At 37.3% G+C, this 25,725-nt stretch overlaps 1 protein-coding gene and 1 long non-coding RNA gene across 3 annotated transcripts; both read left to right on the top strand.

The window, feature by feature from the left end:
- The first annotated feature begins 743 nt into the window (after window positions 1-743).
- On the top strand, window positions 744-8,262 carry LOC141612165 (homeobox-leucine zipper protein ATHB-8-like). Its single transcript, XM_074430883.1, has 19 exons — window positions 744-986; window positions 2,855-3,106; window positions 3,204-3,363; window positions 3,510-3,613; window positions 3,737-3,827; window positions 3,948-4,043; window positions 4,116-4,229; window positions 4,334-4,417; window positions 4,501-4,656; window positions 4,742-4,816; window positions 4,907-5,013; window positions 5,176-5,368; window positions 5,556-5,741; window positions 5,851-5,931; window positions 6,177-6,311; window positions 6,421-6,743; window positions 7,372-7,477; window positions 7,565-7,714; window positions 7,850-8,262. The coding sequence occupies exons 2-19, from the start codon at window positions 2,889-2,891 to the stop codon at window positions 7,994-7,996; spliced, it is 2,526 nt and encodes an 841-aa protein (XP_074286984.1). The 5' UTR covers window positions 744-986; window positions 2,855-2,888; the 3' UTR covers window positions 7,997-8,262.
- A 7,707-nt stretch (window positions 8,263-15,969) lies between these two features.
- On the top strand, window positions 15,970-19,625 carry LOC141612163 (uncharacterized). Of its 2 annotated transcripts, XR_012528997.1 has the most exons (5): window positions 15,970-16,195; window positions 16,670-16,748; window positions 18,441-18,509; window positions 18,659-18,753; window positions 19,420-19,625. It is a non-coding gene; the product is annotated as an uncharacterized LOC141612163 (long non-coding RNA). The 2 variants fall into 2 exon arrangements; XR_012528998.1 differs by lacking the exon at window positions 18,441-18,509 and having other exon boundaries at window positions 16,000-16,195.
- The last annotated feature ends 6,100 nt before the right edge of the window (window positions 19,626-25,725 follow it).

Raw genomic sequence — 25,725 nt, 5'->3', positions numbered from 1 at the left:
ATATTAGGACAACCCACCCCATGCAAAATGAGTAACTTACCCTAATAAGCAGGTGTTACCAATTGTTTGAACACATCCCTCTTTGTGTTTCATGAATTATCAAAGTGAGGTTTCAATTACCGTGGCATTGTTTTTATTTAGCAAATGTTTTTGGTATTTATCAAATTACTATTAGTAGAAGCATATTAGTAAAGTAGTTTATAAATGATAGATTTGATTGATAGGTTTGACTAGTATATTTCAATTAGCAGATTTAATACAACTGCTTGATAATTACTAATTAGCGGGTTTAGGTTTATACTTCGTAGATTATTGTATGTATGTGTAAATAGTTGTCATATTCATTTTTCAGAATCTACTAATGTGAATATACTGGGAAGAAGCATATTGAAAAACAGTAGATTAAGCAGCATATTGTAAAACAACATATTAACCCTTAATATGCTGAATATTTAATATTTACCAAACAGCCAAAGTCATTTCTCAGTCTTTAGAAGAAAACGAACAGTGCAGATTAGTGAGACAAGCACGCGCCAGTGGTAGGGTGTGAGCTTTAATAACAGAAAAAAAAAGTAAAAATCCAGAAAATAGAGAAAAAAGGAGCAGAAGGCAGAGCACTTGAGTCTCCCAGTGTCGGAAATGCTATGAAACGCTGAAAAAGCTAAAGGGTCTCACCTACCATGTCCTACCACTGACACCATTTTATATTACATTAAAATAAACAAACAAATAATAATAAAAATAAAAAGACGGTATTTGATGGGTTAATTTTTGAGTCGTTTCATTTTCAAAGAGATGTGAAGGAATCCCATCCCATATAAAACAAACACAAACACTCTTCACTTGACTACAACACAACACTTACTGTCTACTTCTACTGCTCATTTACTTCCAACTACAACTACTACTTTCCTCTCATCACTTTCTCTTCTTTACTCTTCTCTTGTTTTTACCCTGCAATGTTCAAGGCATTCTTTTCCTTTCAGGTATATATAATTTAAACACACATTCTTCTAATTTGTTAATATTCTGTATTAAAGTTTCAATCTTTATTTTTTGTAAGGCGGGTTTACACAAGAAGTTTGTAGAACGGATTTATTTATGACTAAGGTTTTAGTTAAATGGGTCGTCATATTTGTATTAATGGATCCGTTTTACGCAATGTTGGTGCATAACCGCCTTACAACTGAAGTTGTGTAAGACAATAAGTGATTTTATATGTTATGTTTCCAAATAATATGGTAGGTTAGTATAATTTCTGCAAAATAGGGCTTTTTATTTATTAAAGTTTTAAGCTTGTTGCAAAACAATTTGTGGGTTTTGTGTTTGCATTACCAGTTTAGCATTTTAGGCATGTCTTCTTTTAAGGTTTAAGTTTGTCCATATTTGATCATAATACCAATTTGTTAGGCATAAAGTTTCAATCTTTACATGGAAGCTATTTTGAGAGTTTAGTTTGTGATTTGGATATGTTGGTCCAAGAATATGCAGCAAGATAAATACTCTTTCCGTCTCAGTCATTTGTTTACCTTTTATATTCACCGTGAGAGGTATTTTAATCAAAGGTAAACAAATGGTCGGGACGGAGGGATTAGCTATTACTCCCTCCGTCCCGGTCATTTGTTGTCCTTTTCCATTTTGGGGTGTCTCAGTCATTTGTTGTCCTTTCTATTTTAGGAATGAATTTGATGAGTAATTTGATCATTCACACTCAATTTGTTCCATTTGTCATTTAGCTATTGGCCCTCTCCTCTTTCCTTGGTATTTGTGCCAAAACCAAAGGACAACAAATGACCGGGACGGAGGGAGTACAAATTTACAACATTACTGTATTACCCAGTGCCTCAAAGCTGCTAGCAAATGGGAGGTAGAGATTGGATGTACACAACCTTACTAATGTATTAAACAATGTAAAGAGACTGTTTTCGATGACCCATAATGAAAACTGCGTCTATAATTACAATAGAACCTTATTTTAGGTAGCGATTTTCACATGTTACGTTATATCTATAACTAAAGAAATGCGGAGTCTTTGGCTCCACTGGAAATTAACGAAACGTTGGTCAATAATATGAACAAGACAAAGATCTACTGTATCTATAATATCAGTGCTCATATAAGCAATATTTACAGAAGTCTCAAGCTTTCTCCTTGTATATTTCAATTACATTTTGCCTCCTTGTTTTTGTTCGCCTGTTGAGCTGATGTTTTTAGTATGTAACTATGTATATTTGTGTTTTGTTTTGCTATTGCTGATGTTAGTTAGCCACTATACGTCGTTGCTCTATTGGTAAACAAAGCGAAGATCTTTCAAAGTTATGTTTTGTTCCTTAAAGATCATACGTGCCTAGAGTGTGTTGGGAGTATTACAGTCCTTGAGTTTTGTTTGTTTTGTTCATATGAGCTCTCTCAATTTTACATGGAGGAACTTTAGTTGTTCTTAGTTCTCTAGATTCTGTCAAATTCCGGAATATGAACGGTAGCATTTTCTACATATGCTATTTGACAAAAGGGAAAAAAGAAAGGGAACATTCTTGGTGCATGATCTGTCATATCTTTGAATCTTAGATAAATTTTCAAATATGGAATAAATGTGAAGGAGGGCTCTTTTTCTTTGTTGTTCCTTCCTTTTCTTTACTTAGGGTTCCTGTTTTTGAATATCAGTCAACATTTAAACAATTAGGTAGACAATTCTGCTCTTTCAGTTATGATTTTTTTTTTTTGTAGAATCGTCTTCAATTCCTCATCGAAGGGCTTCTTTTTCATCTTTTCCACAATTATGTTATGTTACTATGTTGCTAATCAACAATGAAAACTTGAGGTTTTATGTTGCTGTTATATTTCTCTATTTCAGGGATTTCAAGATTGAAGTCAGTTATAGTTAAGGCATGATGTCTGTAAGCTCGGGCAGCAGGGATGCTCACAAAATGGGGGTAGATGCTGGAAAGTATGTTCGGTATACACCCGAGCAGGTAGAAGCCCTTGAGAGGCTCTACGGTGACTGCCCTAAACCCAGCTCCCTTCGCCGCCAACAACTTATTAGGGAGTGCCCTATTTTGTCCAACATTGAGCCAAAACAAATCAAAGTTTGGTTTCAAAACAGGAGGTACATATCTTCAGCTGGCTATTTTTGTCCCTTTTTCTTTGCATGGTTTTACTTGTATGATTCGAGAACTGTTTTTACGATGGGGTTGGGATTCCAGGTGCCGGGAAAAGCAGAGGAAAGAGGCATCACGATTGCAGGCTGTGAATCGAAAGTTGACAGCAATGAACAAGCTGTTGATGGAGGAAAATGATAGGTTGCAAAAGCAAGTTGCGCATTTGGTTTATGAAAATAGCTATTTTCGTCAACAAACCCAGAATGTAAGAATATAAAACTCCGTAATTTGTGTATTGTTGTTGACATAGTTTCTTAAATTAACAAGCGTTCCTACTGCTATCTTAGGAGTGGTGGGAATGTTATATTGCATTATTCTATTTATTAACGGCACGCCATTGTTTTTGCACAGGCGGGAGCTCTAGCCACGACAGACACAAGCTGTGAGTCAGTGGTGACGAGTGGCCAACAGCAAGCAACTTCTCAGCGTCCTCTAAAGGATGCTAGCCCTGCAGGGTAAGCGGGCAAACACCATATATTTTGTCAGTTTTTTAAATGATTCTAGGTCTTTCGGTTTGTGCCTACTAAATTATTTTGTGGTGCTAATTTGGTGACATTCATTGTCTTTCCTTTGTCTAGACTATTGTCCATTGCAGAGGAAACTTTAGCAGAGTTTCTTTCAAAGGCAACTGGAACCGCCATTGAGTGGATCCAAATGCCTGGAATGAAGGTGATTTATCTATCATGCATTTGTTGCTATTTGATTTTAATGTCGAGAAATTGAAAGAGTCACTTGTTTTACTCAAATAGTATCTAACTCTCAAGTTATGTTCCTTTTTTTCATTTTCAGCCTGGTCCGGATTCCATTGGAATCATCGCTATTTCTCATGGTTGCACTGGAGTGGCAGCTCGTGCATGTGGCCTTGTGAGCCTAGATCCCACGAGAGTGAGTTTGTGCCTCTAGTTGCTCTCATTGGTTCTCCTTACAAAAATCAATGTTAACAATTCCTTTGTACAGGTTGCTGAAATCCTCAAAGATCGTCCCTCATGGTATCGTGATTGCAGAGCCATGGATGTGATGAATGTCATGTCTACTGGGAATGGAGGAACTATCGAACTGCTATACATGCAGGTAACCCATGATCCTACCTCCTAAGTGTGTTCCACAGTCTTCCGCTTTGTTTGTAGAACATCATGAAATATGGCAAAATCTAATGTTTGGTTTTACCATTTAAGCTCTATGCACCAACTACTTTGGCTCCTGCACGTGATTTTTGGCTGATGCGCTACACATCTCTTCTAGAAGACGGTAGTGTTGTGGTAAGCAATTCTCTAATCCATCAGTGTAGAACATCATTGCTGATCCTCAGATTCTCATCTCTTATATGTTTTCTTTGCGTTAGATCTGCGAGAGATCACTAAACAACACTCAGAATGGCCCCAGTATGCCATCAGTACAACATTTTGTTAGAGCGGAGATTATGGCTAGTGGGTATTTAATTAGACCCTGTGAAGGTGGTGGATCTATCATTCACATTGTTGACCATATGGATCTAGAGGTATGTGCTTCGGTTCTCCCTTGTGTTGTTTTTCTGTGGCATGGTTTGAGTGTGCTTACTTATCTCTCTTATTTTGATGAACCAGCCATGGAGGGTCCCTGAAGTTTTGCGTCCACTGTATGAGTCATCCACTTTACTTGCTCAAAGAACTACTATGGCTGTAAGTTTTTCTTGCTGTATCTCCTAAACTGTAGTAATTTATTATTAAGAAGTTATGTGAACTCATTCGATTATGGCAATTATTTGGCAGGCTTTGAGACAATTGAGGCAAATTTCTCAGGATATTTCTCAACCAAATGTTACTGGCTTTGGAAGAAGACCAGCAGCTTTACGAGCTCTCAGTCAGAGATTGAGCAAGTAGGTTCCTTTTGTTAACTCTTCGACTTCGTAGTATATATTTTTAGCACAATCTTATATGAGAGTATGAGACGAGTTTACACGTGAAGACCGACTCATACAAGACTCAAATGTATTTCATTCATCTTTTTAAAAACTAACATATGCTTCTTTGTTGCACAGGGGCTTCAATGAAGCAGTCAACGGATTTATGGATGAAGGATGGTCTTTGATGGACAGTGATGGCATTGATGATGTGACTATTCTAGTTAACTCGTCTCCTAGCAAAATTCTGGGCTCGAATAACTATTATAACAATGGATTTCCATCAGTGGGGACTTCGGTGCTTTGTGCTAGGGCTTCCATGCTTTTGAAGGTGGGTAACACATTGATTACGACTTGAGCCGATTTTGCTTTTCTAAACTTGTTTGTTGGATGTTTCCACTTTCCATGAACTCTAAGATTTGATTATAAGGGTTGTATATTGAAAAGTTGCAGCCTGTGAGATAATTTTAGTTTGTCATAACTATATTCTCATTTTGCCTCATAATGTTATTCTACAGGATGTTCCTCCGGCGGTGCTTCTTCGGTTCTTGAGAGAACACCGCTCTGAGTGGGCTGATAGCGGGATTGATGCATATGCCGCTGCTGCTGTCAAAGCTGCCCCTTGTACCTTGCCAATGGGCCGTACTGGATGTATCGGGGGTCAAGTCATTCTTCCTCTAGCTCACACGATTGAAAATGAAGAGGCAAGTGATCCTCTAGTAGATATATAACTGTTTGGTTGCTACCAATCTCATCGATCTTGCTTTGTCTAATTCATATGAACTAATGAAATATAAAATGTGTTTCCAACAGTTCATGGAAGTTGTTAGGCTTGAAAATCTCAACCAGTACAGAGAAGATATGTTTATGCCAGGAGACATATTTCTTTTGCAAGTAAGGACAATTTCTTGGTCCATAATATTGCATTTATGCCAGTCTTCATACCTTGCAAACAACAAAATAATATTACTGCACTGAATGAATCTTATTGCATATTGGATGAATCTTACTGCACATTAAAAAGAAGCGGAATCAGTTTAGTTATTCCCTCATAATCCAAAATCAAACATTTGCGAGTCTTTTGCTCCATTGTAAATACCACTTACTCAAATGATTTACGGTTTCTTCTGGTTACTCAGCTTTGTAGTGGAGTAGATGAAAACGCTGTTGGCGCAAGTGCGGAACTCATTTTTGCTCCAATAGATGCATCTTTCTCTGATGATGCTCCTCTTCTCCCCTCTGGGTTCCGGATAATTCCAATCGACTCTTCAAAGGTGAGCATTTGGAATTTCAGCTCCAGTTTCCAAAATGTATTCTTGTCAGTACATATGCCCCATCTTCTCTGCCATATTCTGACCCAAACTGGTGTACCCTATGGTGTAGGATGTTTCAAGTCCAAAATGCACTCTTGACCTTACATCAGCCCTTGAGGTCGGTCCAGCGGGAAACAAAACATTCGGTGATAGTAATGGATCTGGAAGCACCAAATCTGTGATGACTATAGCTTTTCAGTTTGCATGTGAGATTCATCTTCAAGAGAGTGTTGCTTCTATGGCTCGACAATATGTTAGGAGTATAATCTCTTCTGTTCAAAGAGTAGCATCAGCATTGTCTCCTTCTCGTCTTGGCTCAATTACTGGTTCACCTTTATCTCCTGGGACTCCTGAAGTTCAGACGCTTGCTCGTTGGATTTGCCAAAGCTACAGGTTTGTATGAAGTATTCTTACCTGCCTTATTTACTGCTTTAGTCTGAATGCGAGATGAATGCGACATTGTTGTTTGATGTAAACTCAATGAGGACTAATATTTAGACTTTTGAGTAGAGCTAGCAAATGGGTCAACCTAGGTCGGGTCACTATGGATTGTCATTCCGGTTATTTTATGTGCTTTGGAATTTGAGTCAATGCGGGTTAAAATCTTTTACATACTGGTCAGCTTCCGTCGAGTCATTTCAAGTTGGTTAACTAAGTACTTACGGGTCTGGTCATTTGGGTCTAAGTAAGGTCATTTTGAAGTTTGAACAGTACATTCTGTTTATACCGGCAGGATGATTTGTTATGTTTATAACTTCAATGTAATTTCAAATTACTCAAATACATTTAGGATCAGGCCATTTTTGAATGGCGTAGTTTCAGAGTCGGGTCATATTGATCACTTCAGTTTTGGTTTTGAGCCATTTCGGCTTATTATGTTCTGATATAACTCTAGCTCGAGCTCCTGTTATTCGGGTTAAGTCATTCGAATATTGGTCAATTTTACGAGGCTTACTTTTAAGTTTTGCAACATGAAACTTTGTTGTTGATCTCTTACGACAATCTGCATTATCTATGACAGATCTTACCTAGGCGTAGAGTTGCTAAAACCCAGTAACGAGGGAGGCGAACCCATACTGAAAACACTTTGGCATCATTCAGATGCCATTTTATGCTGCTCGCTGAAGGTATCACTTTGTCCCACAGATTTATCGTCTCATATCCCTGCTTAAGAAGTTGTTTACAAATGCTAATGTTTGTCTAAAATTATGCAGGCTTTACCCGTTTTCACATTTGCAAATCAAGCAGGGCTAGACATGCTAGAGACCACTTTTGTTGCACTCCAAGACATCACATTAGAAAAGATTTTCGATGAACAAGGACGGAAAACCCTCTTTGCTGAGCTACCCCAGATAATGCAGCAGGTGACTACATACATATCTATTCCTTTCGACTACATACATATGAGATTGGTCTCATATATGAGATCGTTTCTTGCATGCTTGTTTCGTTTACTCCCCAAATGGTTTATATTGATCCTTTGATTAACGTGTGATTAGGGATTCATTTGCCTCCAAGGCGGTATTTGCATGTCAAGCATGGGAAGGGCGGTGTCATATGAGCGAGCAGTGGCTTGGAAGGTTTTTGATGATGTAGAGGATGCACAGTGTATGTGCTTTATGTTCATCAACTGGTCTTTTGTATGAGACTCGGGGCTGATAAACACGACAAACATTCTAGTTAGGTTATGTTATTCTGTTTAGTTAGCAATGTCTAGGGAAGCAATGTCCAGGGTTTTGTATACCTTAGAATGGCTAATTTTGAAACTACCCTAGATCATTTAGACTACTACTACTACAGGTCTCCTTTTCTGCATGTTCAATACTTCAGTTAATTTATGAGATCTTGTCTCTTGCCGAATACTCGCATTTTGTCGAAGAAATTTTCGTTTGATGAATTATGCCAAAGAAGTAAGGTCGTATATGATGTTACTACTAGATGAAATCTATCTCCGTTTGTGCAGTTTTATTACTCAGCCGCGCTAATGTGCAATGTGTTTGTATGTTTACGACAAGTACTTGAGTAGCAATGGGTTGCCTAAGTTCTCGATACATTTATACCGAGAAACCATTAGGTCTGTAACCCATTGCCTTCAACTCACGAGTAAAGTTGACCAGTTGTTAACATCAAATTTCACTTTGAGTAATTGTGTTCTACAGTAAATTTCTCTTAAGACGGTACTATCTGTCTTAAATTTAAGACCGACTGAGTACGTACCACTTGTGTATATAGAAACTGATTACGTGCATTTTAATAGCAAACTTTGAGAGGAGCTCATTGCTTCTTGCACTGGTCGGCCATCCAAACATTGTCTATGCTTTCTAGAGGAAGTGGGATGGATTTTTAATGAAATCAACTCTTGTTTTCTTCCATCTAGTTTTAACACAATTATGCTCTTACGAAGTCAATAATAGATCTTGGGTCAACCACATAACAATTACAATTACACCGGGAGGTTTAGGCTCTGTTTGGCAAAACTAGCTGAAACCTGAAAAAGTACCTGAAACATGAAAAGGTACCTGAAAAGGTAGCTGATTTTTATTAAAACTGTTTAGAAACAACCTGAAAAGGTAGCTGATATTTGACAAAATTACGTAAAAGGACATGGTTTATTATTGCTATCGTTTATGTTTTTACTATTGCACTACTAAAAAGTACCCAGTACAAATCAAAAACAACATCATCATAATCTTCATCATCATCTTAAATAATTTGAGATGAATAAAAAACACACATAAATTGCACTAGTAAAAAATACCCAGTACAAATCAAAGGAGTCTAAATATAAAAACGGCCAATATGCATAATTCGACCAAGCAACTAACATGTTTTAACTCCTACAAATCAAGTCATGATCATCATCTACACAACCCACCTATAATGAAATTTTCATTGATTTTCTATTCATACTAGATAATTAATTAAGCCAATTTGACCGAATCACGCTAAATTAATGAAAAAAAAAACAACTTACGATACCTCTATCCGTAGAAGCAAGTCGACGGAGCAATCCGATGCTCAAGTTTTGTACTTGTATTGTAGAAATTCATTTTTTTGTGGGCAAGAGTGCTGAAGAATTTAGTGAACGGCTGCGGTAATTTTTTTGGGAAAAATGAGATAGCGACACCTGGTGTTACCGACTTTGGGCAACACCGAGGGTAATTTTGTAAATGTAGTGACATTTTAATATTTTTCCAAAGATCAGTCAAATCAATTGTCTAAGGGCATAAATGGAATACTACATCCTTATATTAGTGACATCTTCAATTAAACGCTCTTCAACGCCAACCACCATACCCATCACCACCGTCATAAGGTTAATAATATATTATGCAAAATTTTATTTTTTCTTATAGACAAGCAAACTATGCAAAATATACTTATTCAACTGGAATGTGATAATAAAAAATACCACGCAAATCAAATCACAATTAATTGATCAAACTTAAATTATTAATAAAATTGCACGGTGACGGTTATTGGAGAAACCGATTCCATTAAATTCATGGTCAAATACTTGTTTGCTTGTAGTAGTAAATTATAGCTATTTTTGTATTCAATATTTGAATTTCATGATCAGATGTGTATGAACCTTGTATAGTTGTATGAGGAAGAAAGATTGGATGGATATGTATGTATGATTGTATAAACTTTGTATAAGAACAAAACAGGCGAAGGACTTGATCTAAATTCAGTGTTAATCTTAGGCTCTTGGAAATAGAGATAAAATAGGATTACTTTTCTGCCCCTCCATATTGTACGCATAAATCTCAACTAACTTGAATATCTATAATTATTTGATTATTTTAATTAGGGTGTTACCGAGATTGTGTAACACCCGGTGTCGCCGTAGCATTGTCCTTTTTTTGGAGGACTATTGAGTTGAATGAGTTTTAAGGTTTTTTTTTTTTTTTTTTTTTTTTTTTTTTTTTTTTTTTTTTAAATTGATAACATTAAAAAAAAATAAGGGTAAAATAGGTAGTTAAAAAGAAATCAGGTAGCTGATTTCTCAAATGCTACATGAGGTAGCATTTCGTTTCAGGTACCTTTTCAGGTAAAAAAAGATAGTTGCCAAACACTCTAAAAAAAAAGGTACCTGAACTTTTTTGCAAAAAAGCTACTTGAGGCAAATAAGGTACCTGAAGCGTACTGCCAAACAGAGCCTTAGAAATCCGACCGGACCACCCTCGACTAGGACCAATCCATGTGAAGAGGCAGGCGGGCGTTCCTCAAGCACGGGCAAGTTTGGCCTAGATACACAAATCTTGACTTTATCTTGACTTTTTGTCAAGTTCGGACGAGGGTGGCCTAAGCCCGACATGGTGGGGGATCGGGCTTGGCTAGGCCAACCCACGGACCAACGGGCTGGTCTTTTCTTGCCCAAGAGCCAGATCGAACATGGCTAAATGAACCAGCATAATCTCAAACGGGTCAGCGTTATGAAAGCCATATCTCGAGTAGAGGTGGCAATCGGGTCACTCGGGTCGGTTACGGGGCGGGTCATATCGGGTTCGAGTTATGTCGGGTCAGTGACGGGTTCGGGTCGGTTCGTTTCACGCCGGGTTGTCTTCGGGTCGGATCATCAACGGGTGGCAAGTCGGGTCGGGTCATTAGCGGGTCAGTGTCGGGTCAGGTTATCAGCATATATTTTATCTTATATATTTCGTTTTAGATGGTAATTTTATGTTTAAATAATAGGTAGGTGTATTAATTATAGTTTTAAGTGAAAATAATTAAGATAAATATCAATTTGGTGTTATTTAAACCATTATTAAGCTAGTTCATTATCGGGTCATCTATCGGGTTGAGAAAATATCGGGTCACGGGTCGGGTCTGGTCGGTTCAGGTCGGGTTCGGGTTGGAGAAAATAAGGCTGTTATCGGTTATCGGGTCGGTTTGGTTCGGATCGGGTCGGTTTCAGCTCACCCAATTTTCGGGTTGTATTGAGTCGGGTCAGCTTTTACCAGCTCTGATCTGGAGCGAGATAGATAGATACCTTTCTCAGAACGGTGTTTGTGTTCGGCTTATTCGGGTGTTTTAGTGCTTAACCTACCAATCAGACAAATCACCTGACTGTCACGGTTGGCTTTCCGTACAACCGAGGTTCATGTGCTGGGAGCGCTTCAAGGCTCAAAGGATCAATCTTCAAGGAAGAATCTAGAAGATTAGAGAAGTATCCAGAAATGTCTAGAAGTTTCTAGAAGATAGTAGAGTCAACTAGAATATTCTAGAAGGGTCTGGAATATTCTAGAATAGTGTAGAGTAATCTAGAGTATTCTAGAAGTGTCTAGAATATTCTAGAATAGTGTGGAGTCTTCTGGGTTGTTCTAGATTGTTCTAGTGCATACTAGAATTGTCTAGAAGGGTCCAGAATGTTCTAGTAGGTACTAGAACATTCATGTACATGGTAGAGATATCTAGTAGTGTCTGGAACATTCCGGAAGTTTCTGGGGTTGTGATGTCTAGAGCATTCCAGAAGGTTCCATAGGAGTAATATAAATAGGGGTAAGGGGCATCATTTGCCAACCATCCTACCAAACACACACACACACCAAGCCTTGTAATTCCCTTAAGCATTCAAAGTGTAATATAAGTAACCTTTTCACACTTAGTATCTAGCCTTCTTATCCGACATTTAGCCTATACGAGACATAATATTCCGCTGCAAAGGGGTTGCCTGGCTTAGCTTGCGAAAGGGTGCGAGTTAAGTGGCACACGAGCTTGGTTTTCTAGTGTCAAAGTAACCAAGGCGTGACAAGTGGTATCAGAGCAGGTTCGCCTGCGAAGACCATACATTGCGGAGATGTCGGGTGTTGAAGCAACTAGTGCCATTAGTGGGACCGTGAATGTGCAGAAGGCAAAGGAGTCTACTAGTTCTCGGCTTGCGCGCTTGGAGGAAGCTGTGGTGCAGCACCAAGGGGCGCTTGAGAGAATAAGTGAAAACGTGGAGAATGTAAGTGATCAGGTCAAGGCGTTGGATAATGGGGTGAGCGACCTTGTGAAGCAGGAGATGCAAGGTGCGTTCAACGTTCTTGCAAGCTCACTTCAAGAGAGGCTTGATAAGAGGATGGACGAGAAGCTGGCTGCCTTAGTCCAGCCCCTCTTGAAGCGAATCGACGAGCTTCAAGAACAAATAGTGGTGTGTAGAGCTGCAGTGGCAGGGAGTGCCACAATTGGGGAGGCATCAACTAGGATCAAGGTGCCTAAACCGCCGAAATTCAACGGGAGTCGGGACGCAAAGGAGATAGATAATTTCCTGTGGTGCGTCGAGCGTTACTTTGACGCTCTCCGAGTTGAAGACGATGCCACGAAGATCACTACCGCCAGTATGTACCTTGTCGATGACGCAATCCTATGGTGGAGACGTCGACAAGCCGAGGTGAAGAAGGGACTATGCCAAATCAGGACATGGGACGAGTTCAAGGTAGACTTCAAGAAGCAATTCTACCCCGAGAATGCCGAGGAGGTTGCTTTGAAGAAGTTGCGAGCATTGCGACACACGGGGACCATAAAAGAATATGTGAAGCAATTCTCATCAACGGTGTTGGAGGTGTCGAGTATGCCGGAGAACTTGTTGCTCATATACTTCATGGACGGGTTACAACGTTGGGCAGAACAAGAGTTGAAACGCCGCAACGTGAAGACCCTAAACGAGGCGATTGTGGCAGCGGAGTCCTTATACGAGGTGACAAGTGATCGAAGGAGGGGCAGAGAGGCGGATAGCAGCAACGAGGTTGGTGGGGGAGACCGCCAATCAAGCACCATCACGGGTGATGGTACGAGGGTCAAGGAAGCAACACATGACCGGAGTCGTATGCAGGGGCGCGACAAAGGTAAGACGTTCAACTGCTTCTTATGCGGAGGGCCGCACATGGTCAGAGATTGCCCCCAGCGGGCAAAGCTTAGCGCAATGGTGATGCGCAACGAAGATGAGGAGTTATCAGAGTCCCATGAACTACGGAGGCTTGGGGCAATGAGACTTCTCAATACGGGGGTTGTGGACAAGCCGACGGGACTGGCTACCGCGACAAAATTTGGCGTCGAGCCGACGTTAAAGGCTACCGGGGTCGCTAGCAAGGAGCCTGTGGGGCTGGATGCTACGACAAATTGTGAAGTCGAGCCGACTAAAAAGGCTAACAAGGTCGCGTACGAGATGACAACAACAAATGAAGAGGCGGAACGCAAGTACAAGGGGAACTTGTTGACCGTCAATGGGGAGGTGAACGGTGTTCATACTCGGGTGCTAATCGACTCAGGTGCAACACACAACTACATTGCCTTGAGAGTGGTTAGGGATATGGGCATTCGATACACCAAAACTGGGGGCGAATTGAAGGCAGTAAATTCTTCGGCTACGCCAATTTACGGGATGGCCTATGGAGTTCCAATCCGCTTGGGGAAGTGGAAGAAGAAGGCCAAATTCATAATCGTCGATATGGACGACGAAGATGTTGTGCTTGGCATGGAGTTTATCGACTCAGTCAGACCCTTCAAACTTGGGGATGGCATGATCACCATCACGTCAAACGGGAGCGAGATTGATATCAAGCTCGCACAAGAGGAACGTGATGCAAGGATCACTTCCTTACGAGTGATTAAGGCGCCAAGAAGAAGGCGTCGACCAAAGATTCAAGAAGGGACTAACCCCGCGAGGAATTGGGGATATGTTCAAGGGTGTTGTTGCTGCTGCACAACTAGTCAGCGGGGCCGGAAGACAACGTATGAGCATGGTTATCGAGGATCGACCGTGACGAGGACGTCTACGGCTTTGGTGGGGGAGAATGTCACGGTTGGCTTTCCGTACAACCGAGGTTCATGTGCTGGGAGCGCTTCAAGGCTCAAAGGATCAATCTTCAAGGAAGAATCTAGAAGATTAGAGAAGTATCCAGAAATGTCTAGAAGTTTCTAGAAGATAGTAGAGTCAACTAGAATATTCTAGAAGGGTCTGGAATATTCTAGAATAGTGTAGAGTAATCTAGAGTATTCTAGAAGTGTCTAGAATATTCTAGAATAGTGTGGAGTCTTCTGGGTTGTTCTAGATTGTTCTAGTGCATACTAGAATTGTCTAGAAGGGTCCAGAATGTTCTAGTAGGTACTAGAACATTCATGTACATGGTAGAGATATCTAGTAGTGTCTGGAACATTCCGGAAGTTTCTGGGGTTGTGATGTCTAGAGCATTCCAGAAGGTTCCGCTTCTAGAGAGTTCCATAGGAGTAATATAAATAGGGGTAAGGGGCATCATTTGCCAACCATCCTACCAAACACACACACACACCAAGCCTTGTAATTCCCTTAAGCATTCAAAGTGTAATATAAGTAACCTTTTCACACTTAGTATCTAGCCTTCTTATCCGACATTTAGCCTATACGAGACATAATATTCCGCTGCAAAGGGGTTGCCTGGCTTAGCTTGCGAAAGGGTGCGAGTTAAGTGGCACACGAGCTTGGTTTTCTAGTGTCAAAGTAACCAAGGCGTGACATGACGCCCATATCTTATTGTTGTTGCTAATGGGCCTTCTTAATAATGATAGATTAGAGGATATTCTTAGAGTTCGTACAACTGGCCCAGAACCAAGAGGATACAAGTTTATTTATTAAACAACTCTTTTATAGGACCGTCTTATGCCAAAGGACGGACCCAGTAAGAGAAATAGCCCATTAAGAACAATAATGAGAATAAAAACTAAACTAAACCCAGGGCACTCTCTAACCGTCCTCCTATGTTTCATTAACATCGTTAACCTCATCGTTGTGGACTCCATTCCCACCACTTCTCAGTAGTCAATCCCTGGCTCCCTGCCCATCACCCATGTGATCACCGAACCACCACCTTTGTGGCCATCACCTTCACTCTATGCACGATCCCATCAACCTCCTATATATTGAAGAACGAAGACGATAAGTCGACAACGATTCGCCCTTTCCCCTTCGAGCCACGGTGGTGACGGTTACTAGTAACTAGGTTTGGAATATAATGGTTTTAACTTTATTACTCACTAGTATGGATGCCCGGCTTCACCGGGCTACCTTTGTTTAGCATTAAAATTTATTTTCAATTATCTAAAACTACTTTAAAATTGCATAACTCATAAATTTATTATTAATATATTTTTCTATGATACAGAGTATATCTTAAAATTATAATGAAATAAATAATGAGACAAACACTAGTAGAAAAAACCCCTATCGTGTCGCGACTATCGTGGCGGTTATTAAAAGACCGACGCAGAAAACAAAAAAAATTGGCGGGAACAAATCTTTTATGCTTTAGAAGGTTTATTGTGACGGTTTTTATTAAGAACCGACGCGTTTAAAATAATTATTTGTGACGGTTCTTTGTCAAAACCGCCACTATAAGTTATTTATGGCGGTTTTAGTTACAACAGACGTTAATAACGACATTAAAGGCAGTGATAATTGACAACTTTTCTTTATTTAAAACTGCCACCAGAGGACTTTAGTGGCGGTTTTAGTTACAACTGAAGTTTGCTGAGAAATCAAAGATAATTAATTATTAGGGATTATTATTATTTCTGAAATTAAAACCTAAGCGGTAGAGTTTCACATAATCCTCTATAATCCTCTATAATCAGAGGCGCTTTTCATTCACTTTAACCTCTCCATACTGAAAATACAAGTAACAAAGCCTACTTACAGTAACCATCACTACCCAGCCCACGTTGTCCCCCGGCGACCACCACGTACTACGCATGCCACCGTCAACCTCCATTATCAAGGCATACTTATCGCAAACGCGAATAACCAAACACCCCCAATTTCTAAACCTAGAATCCTCAACCGATCGATCCCTCTTTCTATCATCCGCCAATCCGTCTTACCAAAGGTACGATCTCTATTTTCAATTCATTTAATCGATTAGGTTTTTTTTAAAATTATTCAACACGGTTTCAATTTTTTTTTTGTTGATTTTGAATCGATTTGGGGAAGAACTGGAAGCTAAATTTGAATAACGTAGATGGAATTCAATGGACCATTGAGTATTGAATAACGGGTTGGTATTGGAACTACCCAGCACTCCAACCACACAACGCGCCGCCTAAACTGATCGTCCCTTTCCTAAGAGATTATTTTTTGTTTTGGACCATATTGTTGATTGTCAATAGATCAGTTTGGTGCTTGAATGCCTATCAACTCACCAATGGTTATTTAGGTTTCCAATGGTTGTCTTGAAATTATTTTCATCCCTTCGAGTTTTTACAAGTGTATCAGTTTTGTTGTGTTTATCTACTTATATATTGCTCTATTATACGAGATTCGAACCATATCTGATGAAAGTGGGATGATATTTTCTGTGTAGAGGCTCTATATGGTCAAATCCATGAAAGCTAGACAATTGAGCTCACAAACTATAAGGGCTCAAGTCTTTGACCCTTGCTGTAAGTTTTTTCCACCTTTCATTTCCTTTGCTTGAGTTTTTGTCTTCATTTCAGATTATAGTTTATCATTTCACAGTTCCTATGCAAGTCAGTTTGCTTATTCGTGGTTGTTTATTGAAATCATGTTCACTTGTGTCCATTAAGATTTGGGTGCGAGGTTTTAGACCAAATTGTACACTTATTAGGACTATTTTTACAGGAGAAGGTAAGAACAGATACTGCTAATGTGATGAATTTTTGTTAAGTTGATGCTTTATTAATGTTAGGTTGTTTTTTATCTTATAAAATGCTAGTTTTGGTCATGTATCCTGGCTTTCCTGAAGGCATGATGCATTATTTTTATCTTATTTGTGTTAGGTTGTTTGCAATGCTAGTTTTGTGTTAGGTAGTTAGTTAATGTTTTTGTTGTCTATCTAACCAAGTTTAATGTGAATGTTTGAAATAACAGTATTAATTTACAAATTCTGAATTCCTTTGAAAAGTTGAGACCTTTGTGTGAATTTAGGAAGAACCCTAAGACTCCCATGTTGAGTACTAAAGTGTGTCCTAAAATGCTCCCCTTGAAACACACATAAGGGTTGTTATCAGTTTTTCATCTCTTTGTTCCCCCCCCCCCCCCCCCATTTCCGATTCCTCTCCTTTTCTTCTATGTACTCCTCACATGACCTCTCACAACCCAACTTTTGAGACTCGTCAAACTGTCTTTGGTGTCTACATTGGTGCTTGCATTGCCTTAGCTCTGGATCTTCTTTTGCTTTAGTAGTAACACCCACATAAACCACTATTATTATTAATAATAAAACCAAACATAATCTGTTTGTTAACAATCCCATGTTTATTTGTTTACCGATAACCTTTTGTCCAACAGGTAGTGTGCAGTCAAATACATACACACTGAATAATAATGGGAGTTTAAATAAAAGGGTGAGATGGGTAGTGATGAAATGGGGTTGGCATGCAAAGTGCCAAGTGTGAGAATTATCCGAGTAACGTGGCAATTAATGCAATTATGCATCATGCATGGGTGAGTAATGAGGCAAAGAGATGCGTACATAAATGTAAACTAATGGACTGGATCTCTAAAATGCAACCTGATTCAGATTAAGATGAATGCAAAACTGCAGACTACCATTTGCTGTACAATTCATAGTGTGTTGTGTGTATCACTGTTTTTTAGCCCCCATCCGCTCCTAATAACGTAACTCATCCAAGTCCTGTTGCGTGCACTGCTGGATAATTGAGTAACACAAATTGTTGCTCTTGTGTTACTCCTACGCAGCCACCAACTCGATTAGCTTCTTTGTAAACGTCTTCCATTTCCACCTTCCACCTTCTTGTTCAGCCATGGATTTACAGTAGATAACAATCAACTGATTGACTTAATTGGGGGAATTTTCTTTTACTATCTTTTTATGCAAACCTCATTATTCAAGTTAATAATTAAAACAAATAAATTTCTACTATAAATCAAGTTTAATGTGAATGTTTGAAATAACTGTATTAATTTACAAATTCAATCTTTCTTAAGGGACTGACTCCTCTTTTGGGCAGTTAGGGACCATGGAAGTTGAATTCTTTTGGATAGTCTTTCTATAGTTTTTTTTCAAATTAATAACTCGACAATCCCTTCCCTACATACAAGTCTACAACCACCGTCAACGCCTGGTCTTTAAAAGTTTTTGGACTTTGCAGGAGATACTTTATAGGATGCCTCCTTTAGCAATGCTCGGAAACTCATCATAAAAACAAGTGAACATTTTGGTATTTATTCTTATATTTCCTTCTCATATGTACTTGGCTAACTAGTCACTGTTTTATGTGCTATCATACTATCGGATAATTTGCATTTAACATTATTATATTGTACTTTACCCTTTCTCTAATTCAAATTGGTGATCACTTTCCACTAGGCACCACAAGCCATAATGTACTCAATAGGAACATCAATCCTGGACGACTGATCACTTCTTTTCTCCTCAAGGGTAATCTTTTATCGCCTCTATAGGTAGGTGCCCTTTTTGTGGTGTTACTTTGTTTCATCATTTGACGTTTGGTGCTCACTCTACCCTTTCACATAGATGTAATTTATATTCCTTATTTTTTGTATTGAAGTATATTTTTATTGCTGGGTCAACACTCTCGCATTTTGATGTCGTTCAACCACTATGTTGTGCTGCTACCTATTGGTTATAACTCATAATCATATTACGCGCATAATTTAGAGATATCCTAGCATTTCCCATGTCATGAAACACCCTAATGTTTTTAGTAAGTTGGGGGGGGGGGGGGCATGAGTGTTAGACTCAGAGCTCTACTATTAATATCTTTGCTATCACAATTGATCCATCTGGGGGGGGGGGCATGAGTGTTAGACTCAGAGCTCTACTATTAATATCTTTGCTATCACAATTGATCCATCTAAAAAACATCTTTGTTTTTAATTGCTCAAATAATTTGTGCAATTATTTCAGGTTTTACTCATACATACCTTTTTACATATTTAATGGGTATAGTCAGGGTGAGTGCATTTGAGTTGATGCTAATCACAAGGTTGGATTGGTAGTTCACTTCTTATAGTGTCTTAGGCTAATTTTTAGTAAAGTTATACATTGATTTAATAATGTTTGGTTTGATTTTCTTACTATTGGTTTTGTTAAATGTATCATTGCAGATTTAAACGCGCGTCAATTGATCATATGAAGGATGTTAAAGAAGTGTAGGGCTGTAGGTTGCCAAATGTTTAGGGAATAATATGTAATGTTGATTAGCCTATTTTCTAAGGTGTGTATGTGATTATTATTACATTTGGATGTATAATTTTTGAACGACATTATTTTTTTTACCGGGTGATATGCAAGTGTTTGGTAGTTGGTTGCATTCTTGTGTATGTATTATTTGTTCATTTTTATATTAGATTGTCAAATTTATTGGGCATTACACGAATATTTAGGTAGCAATTTTTTTTTCAAAGAAAAATATACCTATCTATGGTGGCGGTTTGAAGTTAGAAACGCCACGATAAAAAAGCTAGAATGCCGGTTCTTAAGTTAGAACTGCCACTATAGATAAGCTATAATGGTGGTTATGAAGTTAGAACTGACACCGTAGATACATTCGGTAACCCGAGAGTGGCGGTTTTGGATTTAAAACCGACACCATAGGTTACTCTATAGTGGCGGTTTCAGACGTATAACCGACACCATAGCATACCATAAGGTGGCGGTTTCGAACTCACAACCGACACTATAGCTTACCCTATGGTGGCGGTTTTACAACCGACACAAAAAATATATGACCCCAGCAATCACGTCGCTAGGAAACCGCCACTATTGGAGTATTAGAACCGTCATTATAGGGTATAATTCTACTAGTGAAATTCACTACTCCCGCTATTAATATTTTACTTAAATCGATTAGTTAGTTAATTGTTCATATATACTTTCTTTTGTTCTTAGTATTGTTACTTTTATTACTTTCGTTATTACTTTCATTACTCCCACCGTAATTATTGTTACGTAATTATTGTTACTTTCACTACTTGTACATAAATATTGATAATTTCATTACTCACGTTGTTACTTATGTTACTTTCACTACTCCCGCTTGCCGCTAATATTGTTACTTTGACTATATTTAATGTTACTACAATTCTTTTTTTCATTACTAACAGAACTACTTTTACTATTTAAGCATTCAATAGTGATTACAATCATATTACTATATCCAATTTTACTTCTAGTACTTTAATAAATATATTACATATATGCATTAAATATATTACATATATGCATTAAATTAATCAAATCGAAATAATTATGGAATATTATATTTTTTGGAAATCTATCTTGATTTATTTACATTTTAATAGTTTCCAAAATATAATATACTTATATTATATTTGTTTATGTTAAAATATTAACATATATATATACAGTATATTTTAATAGTTTCCATAAGTGGGGCATGTTTATTTTTAAAAAAAATCACCATATTCCGGTGTTCTCTAAATTCTTCAACCAAAACTATATAATACTAGATTTCATGCCCGTGCGTTGCACGGTTACTAAAACTTGCAACGAACCAAAATTTTTGCTAACTTATTCTTTTCCAAGTATATAAAAGTAGTTTATTTAACCAAATAAATATTATTAAATAATTAATATTTATATTTTTATACATAATTACATTAATATATATGAAATGTGAGTTTTTTTTAAATAGTTAAATGTAACTTATAAAAATAACTTTTTTATAAAAAAATTTATATAAATGCGGTAACGACTAAATATGTATATATAAAATGTCAAATTATTAGTTTTTTTTAGAAAAGGACAATATATAAAAGCATCTTAACTATTTTTTACTCGTATTATGATCATGACCCGATCCGTAACTCGTATAGCGCGACATGTATTTGACTCGACCGTATTCATTTCGATCCATATTCTGACCCGGCCTACACCTGACCCGTCTGGGCCGTTTGAGAGATCTAATGTATGTACTACTCAATTGAAAATGATATAGTAATGAACTACTGATCGGGAAAAAGATTATCCAAATCGACTGAAAAAATCTCTTACATAACATATTAAATTATTATCCTTCGTAATATATACTTTATACTTTATAGTATATAGATAGATGGTGAGAACTCGAAAAGAAAAGAGTCCTAATAATCAAACAATTCATAGCCAACATGACCTCGATATTCGTATTTTAACTATCCAAAAATTTCTCTTCGAGTTATATCTTCTTTAAAGTTTTGCTATAGCTAAAATAGCTAATATAAAATATGACTTATCATATTGCAAGTATATATGATAAAAATATTACTCGGTAGCAAACGCATATCATCCACAAGATAAGAGTATAATTCATGCCGAATTCCTTTAAAGTTTAGGATAAACATCATCACTCTTAATAATTTAACAATAACGTGAATCTCGATGTCATTCCAAGTTATTTATTATTTCATTTACATAATTACATAATACTCCGTAGTCTTTTAAGGAGTATATCTTTTATAGTAATGTTTCCCCATACAACTCATACGCCTTATTCAAAGAGGTTAGTTTATCAATTGAGACGGAGCTATCGTGACAATATGTTCATGCCTCATGTGACACAAAAATGAAAATAAAAAACTCCTCAACATATTTAATCATAATTCTAAGACCATAGATGCTTGATCACACGCATTACTACAAAGCTAAATATTTACTACTGAAGTAAAACCACTCTTTTTTTCCCTCCTCCTACTAAGTTCATCACTCAACTAAACCTTTTTTAACATATGGCCTACTTAACATTATATAAACATATTATTCAATTAAAATCTAAGATATATTGGTGGAATACCATATTAGAAATAGAAATAAGTATCTTGTACTTAAATTGCACACTTTAAGATCAGATATTGTAATCTTAAAAAATACTCCGTATATCTTAGTTTGTGGAATAGCATATTATACTTATAAAATAGATCATATAGTGTTACTTTTGAGTTTTGATCATGAATGTCCCGGTCGAATAGAGATCTCTGCGATGCTTCCTCCAAATATAAGAAAGAGAAAGTAATATTAATATTTTACAATTAATACGACGACGTTAATTCATAAGAAAAATAAAGCCTTAAAAGTATAAATATGAAATTTAATACATACTCTATAGGATCATTAACAAAACAAAAAAAAAAGTTGAGAATAATATAAGAATGGTGGGAGTACCGTAAATGTGTAATGGAAATAAAAAAAAGTAGATCGACATTAGACGTTATTACGTTAATAGTTAGAGTGCTTGATTATTAAAAATCTAGCTTACCTTTAATCCACCATAAAGGAATCCAATTTCTTTGTCATAGTCCCTGAAATAACCAAAATATTCTATCAAAATAATGAAAGAGAAACAACCAATTAACATTTACGATAATCAATTGTCAATCAAGTTAAGCAAATAATGGGTGAAAACAAAACAATGGTATGTAATTGTAATCAGAGTGGTTTAAATAGTCAAATATGCTTGTTTCCTTCATATTGTAGAGGATGTAGACTTGTAATGTAAGAGGAATTCTTGTAAAGAAGTATAACCACGCAGGACAACAATTTTTTATATATACGTTATTTTTTGCATTTTGTTAGGCTGAATTTATATCTTTTCACAATACTGTGTTTATTTTAATAAATAACTTTTAATTAATAACTATTGAAAATATTTTATTTATATAAGTGTTTTAGAAAAGTTGGAGTTTCTCAGGATGCCTGAAAAAAGCCTATACGTTATTTTTTGCATTTTGTTAGGCTGAATTTATATCTTTTCACAATACTGTGTTTATTTTAATAAATAACTTTTAATTAATAACTATTGAAAATATTTTATTTATATAAGTGTTTTAGAAAAGTTGGAGTTTCTCAGGATGCCTGAAAAAAGCCTCTTTTATATATATACATTGATTTACGTTGAATTCCCTTGTTTAGGTCCATCGCACAATGCTATTGATTTAAAACGATATAGTATAATTAATTTGTATAGATTTATTTAATTACATTGAAGTGCCTTGATTTATGGAATTAATATATAGTATTGATGTATTCAAGTTTTTATTTATTTTTACTAGTTACAATATTGTTTTATATTCATCATTTTAAGTTTTTAGATATTGACTATTAAATTTAGTTTGAAAAGGAAATGTTTAACTAAGAAACTCAGGGACTTATAATGGTTATTTGGCGGAGGAGTTGCAAGGATTTCGCCGTCTAAGGCTGGACTTGATATAATGATATGAGCTTGTCATTTTAGATGGTGTCAATGGCTGAGAAATCTTACCGGGAGGGCAAACAAAAGAGAGGTTGAGCCCTGAAAGAAGTGAAGAGCAAAGTAGATCGTGGCCTCGAGGTTTGATGTGACTTTTTTTATTATTATTATATTGGGCTTTAGTAAATTGACCGGTCTTATACTAAGAGACCGTCTCATACAATTAAAGTTGGGCATCGGTCCAAAATTGGACCGGAAACGGTTTGGTCCGGAACCTGAATCGACAAAATTCATAGATCGGGAGCGGACCGGATCACAAAAATTCCGGTCCGGTCCCGGACCGGAAAAATTCCGTTCCACGACCGGACGAGACCGGTTGGACCGGAATTACCGACTTTTTCGAATTCCGGTCTATTGGATCGGATCAGACTGTTTGGACTAGAATGAAAATACAATTTTAAGAAAAAAAATGCAAATAACAATAATTCCGGGCATTCCGGTCCAAACCAGTCCTACCGAAAAATACCGGTCCCGGACCGGAAACCGAAATCTTGGAAAATGATGGACCGAAGATTGGACTGGAATTTTTAATTCCGGTTCCGGTCCGTACCGGTCCATTTTTCCGGTCCGGACCGGATTATGCCCACCCCTACAGTACATACAACAATTTATGACACATGACACGCTATTTAAATTTAATAAAATATATATTTTATGGTTATAAATAATGTATGATTTTATTTTTGTAATGTATTTGATATTAAATTTAAATAAGTGAAGGTAAAATTTGACCTTGACTATAACTAATTTCATTTCCCACAAAACTCATCTTCTAATCAATAATCTCTTATGACATTTTATTTCTCGTCTAAATTATAACATGTTTAGGCGTGTATCCGACGAGTGTCGGATGTCCAACGCAGCGCCGGACACGGGACAACTAATTAGGAGGACTACTCAGGTAGGGTTTGCCTACTCAGTTATTATCATTTATTATGACTGCTTTGATATCGTTGTGATGGTGTGATGCTGATGATATATTGCGATATTGTTTGTGATGTTGATTTTGATGTTGGTGAATTATTGTTGAAGATTGGTGTTGGATGAGTTACGTAGGAGATTGGCTCCGCCCGAGATCGCTTTCTGTAGTTGTCCCACCTACAGAGAGGATGTGCATATTAATGATCTGGGTTTGCGGTTGCTACCTGTGACTCATAGCAGGCGCCCGTAGACGAATGCAACATGTGATTTGTAGTAGGCACCGTATGAGGATGAGATGGCGGTTGCTACCTGTGATCTGGTGTAACACCCCAATTGTCCTGGAGTTTTTAGTAAGGGTTTTTCAGATAATTATGACTGTTACCATCTCGGTTGTCAAGGTAGTGAATAACAAAAGACAAAACGTTACAAGGTACTTTAAGTTAAATTGTATAAGTATTACAATGTCTTAATTTATCTTAGAAATCCTGAATCAAAACTGAAAGATAAACTAATACAAATGAAGTCTTATTTAAAACTGAATACAAATTAAGCTAACTAAGTGAACTTTCTATATATGCTACTTGGCCATCTCCATGTCACGCCCTCATGCCCGTCACAAAAACAAATCCACAGACAAATCTCACATTTAAACACCTGAAAGTCTCACTGCATCCATTTGAACGGAAATAATAAACGGATAATAACAGGCCACCAACTTGAAACGTCTAGGTGACGACACACAAAAAAGTCAACCAAAGATTGAGTAAGGACTAATCATACATCATAAGCAAAACTAACTAAAGCAATATGTGTAAGTCTTGCTTGCGACGGGTCGCGGGTTGCGACGGGTAGTTTGTGAGAGGAAATGGGTAGAGGGGACAAGATGGGCACCCACCCTATGTGCTTCCCCACTCAAGGCAAATGGGTCATTTGTGAGGGAATATGGTATCCGTCTCTTATTTGTGACGGATACCTTCCGTCGCAAATAAGAATTTGTGAAGCAATATATAACAATATACACAATACAAAATCCATGGTTACAGTATCAGCAATAACATACAACTCTCATCAACGTAACATTAGTCATAAAATTACTTTCTATAAAACTAGAGAGTGTGAAATATCGAGGGGTATTCGAGTAGCATAACTAGAGTTACTTGGGGGGAGGGGGTATTATTATTCTTGTAATCCGGGTTTTGATACTAAGAATATTAAGAAGAGAATAGTGGACGTAAGTTTTGAGGTG

Source organism: Silene latifolia, chromosome 11 (assembly GCF_048544455.1).
Source record: "Silene latifolia isolate original U9 population chromosome 11, ASM4854445v1, whole genome shotgun sequence".
NCBI classification, from domain to species: domain Eukaryota; kingdom Viridiplantae; phylum Streptophyta; class Magnoliopsida; order Caryophyllales; family Caryophyllaceae; genus Silene; species Silene latifolia.
This window is presented reverse-complemented; position numbering and strand designations above follow the sequence as displayed.